Source organism: Salvia hispanica, chromosome 3, assembly GCF_029641045.1.
Source record: "Salvia hispanica isolate PSC_SH4W2 chromosome 3, Shi_PSC_v1, whole genome shotgun sequence".
Classification (NCBI taxonomy): domain Eukaryota; kingdom Viridiplantae; phylum Streptophyta; class Magnoliopsida; order Lamiales; family Lamiaceae; genus Salvia; species Salvia hispanica.
The window spans coordinates 50,851,124-50,858,378 of NC_142694.1; the positions used below are offsets into that span (position 1 = coordinate 50,851,124).

Consider the following 7,255-nt stretch of genomic DNA (forward strand, 5'->3'; position numbering starts at 1 on the left):
CTCCTCTACTTTTCCCTCTCTCATACTTTACTCTCTTCACTTTAACTTATTTAAATATCATTCCTTAAATCTCGTGCCCAAAAGAAGTAAGTCACTTATCTTGGGACGGAGGGAGTACTTCTTAAGAAAGTATAATTACCTTTTTAAGAATATAAATAAGAAATATACCTTCTCAAATTTACTTTTCCCTTTAGAGATTTTTCCCTATGTTCTTACAGTTATGTGAGAAATCCTATATGAATATTAAAAGTTTTTAATGATCAAAATAACAGTAGATTATGATCAATACAAAAATTACCAATTTATTAATTAATAGATTAAATTATCATAATTATAAAAAATTTAGAGTTTTACTGTAGTACTCCTTCCGTTTGCGATTAGGAGTTCTGTTTCTCATTTTCATCTATCCAGGAATAGAATACCAGTTCATATTTAGGCCCCACATTCCACTCACATTTTATACAAATGAGACTCACACACTATTAACTTTTTTTCATTCATTTTTCTTAATATATTAATATAAGCATAATTTAGTAGGTGTACCCAAATCTCTTGGGTTTCCGGCTACTCAGAAATTTTACTAGCTTTAGATATCTAGCTTGTGAATCCGCTGCCATGAAAACTGTGCATACTTTCACACTCGATTATCCAATTTCCTTGATCATAAGGTTTACTATTGAAACCGTGGAAAAAAGGATCGATATTGGTATGGAACGGGTGATTGAGAGGTGGTGAAAATCTTGATAAGATGATGAGATCGAAGTTGTCTCCGTAGAAAATCATGGTCTATCTCTTCAACTTTGGAGTGAATTAGTGGTATGGGAGGGGCGTTTTGAATATTTCTGAACCTGGTGCAATACTGATGTTAAATTTGCAATTACATCTCAAGTAAAACGTGTTAAATGTGATAGGGTTGATCTGGACCGTTGAACGATTTTATGTGTATAAGGAGTAATTCTTTTGGTAAAGCAAAAAAGTTCAGCAACCATACTCAAATAAAAGACGTGGCTAATTTTTATCTTTAAATTTAGTCTAACTCAAATAAATACTCCATCGTAAGTGAGTCCAAAATCTAAAGAAATTTGGAGTTTAAGTAAGACTTGGACTAGAAGAGTCGACCAGTCACTATTCAAAAGGAACAAGAAGGGAAGAAATTTCGGAGGCAACCGTAGATGACGACTTGTGTAAATATGACCAAGACTTGATACTCCATCACAATCTAATTTACTCAGCAAAATCAAACAAAGAATTAGCATGGCTTCATCTTCATCGGATTGCTCCCAGTTATTCGAGGAGGTGCAAAACAAACTTGATTCAACTATGCCATGGATAGGATTGTATGTTGCAGCTGCTACTGCCTTGTGCACTCTTGCTATGGCGGCTGATGCTTTCATTGGACTTAGAAGCAAAAGGTATTGGCTCCCCTCAAAATGTTTCTCTCTCAACGCTTTCTCCTTGACAATATTAGCCGTCACCATGAAGCTTCCTGTAGATCTTACAAGCACTGATATTAGCTCCATGGATCAATATGCTCGGATAAGCAGCCTTCTTTTCATGTCTACTTGTATGAATAACTTCATCATATCTTTGGGATCCATGGAGAATAATGAAATTGTACTAAACATAGCAGCTTTAGGCGTCCTAGTCATCACTATCACGGTAAATATATGCATTCATATTGTTCAAATGCATCCATTCACTTCAGGTGTATTCTATATGTTGCTCCCACAGATAGCCTCTCTTGTCATCATGCTCTTCTTCCTTGTAATGTCATGTTGTATGTCCTTGATGCTTCCAACCGCCAGAAGATACCTGGAATTGAAGTATAATGAGATGCACAAATTGGTTTCAAATAGACAACTTGATGGGAGTACTGATGAAGTTGGAATGTTGGTGAAAAGGTATTGGGTGATGGCAGTAACCAGCGACCCACAGTTTGTGTTGGCAAGATCTGCCATTTCTTCTATTTCAGCTCTCTTATGTATTTTAATAACCCTAGTCTCCATCCAAGTTAAACTTTTGACTTCTCTCCAATTATCCAATTCTACTGTGATCTATTATTGTGTACATAACACTTCAAGCTATAGCTGGTCCATTGAGTGGATTCTTAAGATTCAATTTCTTGGAGTGTTTGTTGCAAGTATAGCTCCTATATCCAGATGCTTCACTGCTTTGACCATCAAGGTCGCTCAGACGGAACAGAAGAGCTTCAGAGATGAACTCAAGGTTGACAAGTACTGGACTTCGAAGCTTGTAGAGTGGAGGGATACATCACTTCCATTTCAAGTTCCAAACCGCCTCTGCAAGAAGCTGTTTTGTGATCTATTAAGATTTGTTCTAAATTTCTGCATTGTATTTCAGATTCTCTTCGTGTTAGCTGGAAAACTACTTTTATTCCTCTTTGCTATATATGGGAGAAGATTTTATTCGGTTTTCTGCAAGAATTCTATAGTGGGAGGATCTCAAGGTTCAAGGGATGGAGCACAACTGGATTTTAGCCAATATGCTCTTCTAATTGAAGGTGAGCCAAAATTTCCTGGTTACATCATCAAGAACATATGCAATGAGGCTGATAGGCTAATAAAGAAAGGTGAAGAAAATCAATCCACGAATCTGATCCGACTTCTGAAAGCATCTTCAAACTTCAATGGGGTGGGACTGTTTGACAGCAACCGAGTTCCAAGCTTACATTCTCAAGAACCTCCAAACTGTTGGTCTCTACCCATCGTGACTTTGACTACTATTACAGTTGCACTTACCAACATTGCAGATGATAAGGCTAACCAGTTATTGACTAGTGTTAGAGAGGGCTTGTCCATCGTGAAAATCATTGAGGGAACTCTAGATGGAAATGGGGAGTTGGAAAGCATCAGAAAAGCTGCAGATGTGGTTTGGGTTGGAGTTGAAGTATATAGAAAATGGGATTATAAAGATCTTGACAGCACGAGCTTCAGAGGTGCAACGCACAGGGAAACGCTGAAAAACCTCTCCATTGTTGCAGAAAAGATTGTGACAGAATTCATGGCTCAAACAAGAGATGTTCTGATGCAGAGCCCTCTAAACTGGCCTGTTAGAGTTATAGCTGCTAACTCAATGTACAGAATTGCTAAAACGATCTTGTTATGGATGACAAATGGCGAGCACCAAAGTGATGACGAGCTACTTGAGGGTATATCCATCACCATCTCGGATATAATAGCAGCGTGCCTCACCAATCTAGTGCAGGTCATAACACTCAAGTGTCATATACATGACATCAGAGAAAGGCATGAGAGTGTGAGACGAGCATTGGTTCTTTTTGGTGAGAGTAAAGAGATTATTGAAATTCTACGACAGCGTGAGGTTCCGAGATTCGATGTGGTGAAAGTTGCTACTATTGATGACTGGAGGGCGTCCATGGCGCTGGATATTGAAAGCCCTCCGGAATCAAGTGACGACGCAACAATAGTGGGGTAGTAATTTTAATATTGTTTACATAGCTAATATCTATGTTTCTCGATCGTATTTGGATGTCAATTACTACAAAATATGACTTTTAAGAAGCGTGATTATAACTTTTATATGTGTCGATTTGGTTAGTGCATTTGGTTGTGTTGCAAAATACTGTTATTATCAAGCGTGCAAATTATAACTTAAACCATAATTGAGTCGACCATTTTCTCTCCATATTTCTCCCAGTTCTCATTCTTCACTTCCACCATTCTAGTTCAAAGCCTATTTGAACCATTCATACATCCACATTCCATTCCTTGCTTGGCAAATTTTTTTCTTACGAATCACCATTCCATTTAAAATTATAGAGGTAAAGGCAAATCAAAGCAGGGAGAAACTTTAGACAGAAAACGTTGGTACTTTTTATTGATCAACATATATTACAAACTAAATACATAGCCACATCTTTTATAATGTTTAAAATAACTACTTTTCCTAACTGACAGAAACTGCCATCCATAACTGTCATTATCCTAATCTAATAATAACCAACTCCTAACTTATCCAATATTTACAGAATTAATTGAATCAACTTTCAACACTCCCCCTTGATTCAAACTCACATACTCCTAACTTTGATGTGAAAAACTGATGTTTAGCTTGCGGAAGCGATTTGGTGGAAGATATCAGCGGTCTGCTCATTTGTACCACAAAACTTCAATTGAATCTTCCCATCTGCAACCAGCTTGCGTATGAAGTGGTGCTGCACATCTACGTGCTTTGTTCTTCCATGAAAAGCTGGATTTTTAGCCATTGCGATAGCAGACCTGTTGTCACAATATATAGCTGTAGCATCATTGTGATCAAGGGGAAAATCGGTAAGCAATTTTTGGAGCCACAAAGCTTGCCGTGCTGCTGATGTAGCTGCTGCATACTCTGCTTCAGAGGATGATAGTGCTATCGTGTCTTGCTTCTTTGAACTCCAAGTTACAGCCCCAGAACCAAGGCTGAAAACATTTCCTGATGTGCTCTTTCTATCATCTAAGCACCCTGCCCAATCACTATCGGTATACCCGACCAATTTGAAGTCTGAAACTTTAGTGTACCATAATCCAAATTTTAATGTACCAGCAACATAACGTAGTATTCTTCGAGCTGCGAAGATGCTGCTTCGTTGGATTATGCATATATCTCGACACTACACTTACTGAAGAAGCAATATCAGGCCTTGTATGAGTAAGGTAGTTAAGTCCTCCAACTAGACTCCTGTATATTGTACCATCAGCATGTTCGGTTCCATCAACACGCTGCAACTTCTCGTTAACATTCATAGGTGTTTCTGCAATTTCACAGTTGCTCATATGAAATTTCTTCAAAAGGTCAGTAGCATGCTTCACTTGACTCACAAAGATTCCATCCTTGCTTTGCTTCACCTCAAGTCCAAGAAAGAAACTTAACAGACCCAAGTCTGTCATCTCAAACTCATTCATCATATTAGACTTGAACTCATCGACCAATGATTGAGATGAACCCATATAAATCATATCATCCACATATAGACAAACAACAAGGAAATCTTTGTTACCTTGCTTCTTGAAGTAGAGAGTGGGCTCATTATCACTTCTTGTGAATCCGCTTGCTCGAAAGAAAGAGTCAATTCTGCTATACCATGCACGTGGGGCTTGTTTCAGCCCATAAAGAGCTCTCCTTAACTTGTAAACTTTGTCTTCTTGCCCATCGATAGCATAACCTTCAGGTTGTGAAACATAAACTTCCTCTTCTAACTCACCATTGAGAAATGCAGATTTCACATCGAACTGATACACATGTAATTGTAATTGTGCAGCCACAGCAAGAAACATTCTTACTGTTTCGAATCGAGCAACGGGTGAAAAGGTCTCTTCATAATCTACTCCATGTTGTTGTGAGTATCCCTTCACAACTAGCCTTGCTTTATGCTTTTGAATACTCCCATCAGAGTTGTACTTTGTGCGAAACACCCACTTTAGCCCTATCAGATTCTTATCTGCAGGCTTTTCAACAAGCTGCCATGTTTCGTTCTTCTCGATGGCGTCTAACTCAGCTTCCATTGCATCTTGCCATATTTTGTGTTCTACAGCTTCATCAAAAGAAATAGGATCAGCAACATATAATGCGAAGTTACATGTCCTGTAAATATTTCGAAGTGAACGAAAATGCTTTGGAGGTGTTCCATCTGAGGAGGAACCAGAGGATGAGTTTGATGCTGGTGATTCTGTGTTGCTGCTCGCTGAACTGCTGCCTACTGAACTGCTGCTTGCTGAGTTGTGAGACAATGTATGATTGCTCGAGTTTTGAGTCGGGCTGTCTGGTAGTGTAGAGTCAGATGATGACGAGCTGCTGCTACCATTTTCCTCAGGTTCTTCATGCCTAGGATCTGGAAATTCAATAAATGCTCCTGGTTGCTTCTCGTCAGTATTCTATATCCACCTTTCTTCCTCATTAAATCTGACATCCCTGCTCACTGTGACCTTGCCATTCACCGGGTTATATAGCTTGTATGCTTTGGTTTCAGTACAATAGCCAATGAATATATATTTTTCAGATTTGCTATCAAGCTTACGACGTAAGTTAGACGGAACCAAAGCATAAGCAACACAACCAAAGACTTTCAAATGTCTTACCCGAGGCTTCTTACCCCTCCATGCTTCAAAAGGAGTCTGATTCATGACTGCCCTTGTTGGAGATATGTTCAACAGATATACTGCAGTTGCAACGGCTTGACCCCAGAACTTCTTTGGTAACCCTTTAGACTGCAACATACTCCTCGCCATTTCAACCACCGTTCTGTTTTTTCGCTCAGCCACGCCGTTTTGCTGAGGCGTGTAGGGTGCCGTTAGCTCTCTGCGTATCCCATGCTCCTCACAGTAGCTTGTGAATCCATGACCTAGAAACTCACCACCACGATCGGTGCGAAGAGCCTTCAAGTTCCTGTCACTATGATTCTCCACCAACACTTTAAACTTCTTGAAATGTTCAAATGCCTCAGATTTTAATTTCAAGAAATATACCCAACTCATCCGAGTGTAGTCATCTGTAAATAGCAAAAAATATCGACTTCCACCAATAGATTCGGTTTGCATTGGCCCACATAAATCAGCATGTACTAACTCCAAAATATGTGACGCTCTCCAAGCCTTTCCAGAAGGGAAGGGCTGCCTGCATTGTTTACCATACACACACCCTTCACAAAAGACATGTTCTCCAATTTTTGGCAATCCAACAACCATCTCATTTTGACTTAGGACCCTTAGACTATTCACATTCAGATGCCCATAACGAAAATGCCATAGTCTAGTTTCAATGTCACTTTTAGCCACTAGTGCACTACCAACATCATTAGACACATCAAGAGGAAACATTCTGTTTTGTGTCATTTTAATAAGAGCGATTGTATGACCTGATTTTTTATCATTAATGGCGCAAGTCTTATCATTAAAGACAATAGAATATCCACTAGCCATCAGTTGACCAACACTTAATAAACTATGGGCTAAGGTAGGCACATATTGCACATCATGTATAAGTTTGACATCACCTTGGACAGTTTTGATAGCCACTGTACCTCGGCCTTCAATAAAGACTTGTTTGTCATCTCCAAGACGCACTTCTCCCTTTTGCTTCTCATCAAGATATTTGAATAGAGACCTTGACCCAGACATATGATTTGAGCACCCGCTGTCCACAAACCACATTCTTTCATTTGCATCAGCAACTATATTTGTGTGTGCCATGAATAGATTGTTTTCCTCTTCCACTTTCTCTGTGAAATTTGCTTTTTGGT

At 39.0% G+C, this 7,255-nt stretch overlaps 1 protein-coding gene across 1 annotated transcript; it reads left to right on the plus strand.

The window, feature by feature from the left end:
* Positions 1-1,103: 1,103 nt before the first annotated feature.
* On the plus strand, positions 1,104-3,583 carry LOC125210303 (uncharacterized). Its single transcript, XM_048109860.2, has one exon. The coding sequence runs from the start codon at positions 1,255-1,257 to the stop codon at positions 3,454-3,456; it is 2,202 nt and encodes a 733-aa protein (XP_047965817.2). The 5' UTR covers positions 1,104-1,254; the 3' UTR covers positions 3,457-3,583.
* The last annotated feature ends 3,672 nt before the right edge of the window (positions 3,584-7,255 follow it).

Excerpts from the sequence above, each read along its gene's own strand:
- LOC125210303 (XM_048109860.2), top strand. The coding sequence starts at position 1,255 with ATGGCTTCATCTTCATCGGATTGCTCCCAGTTATTCGAGGAGGTGCAA.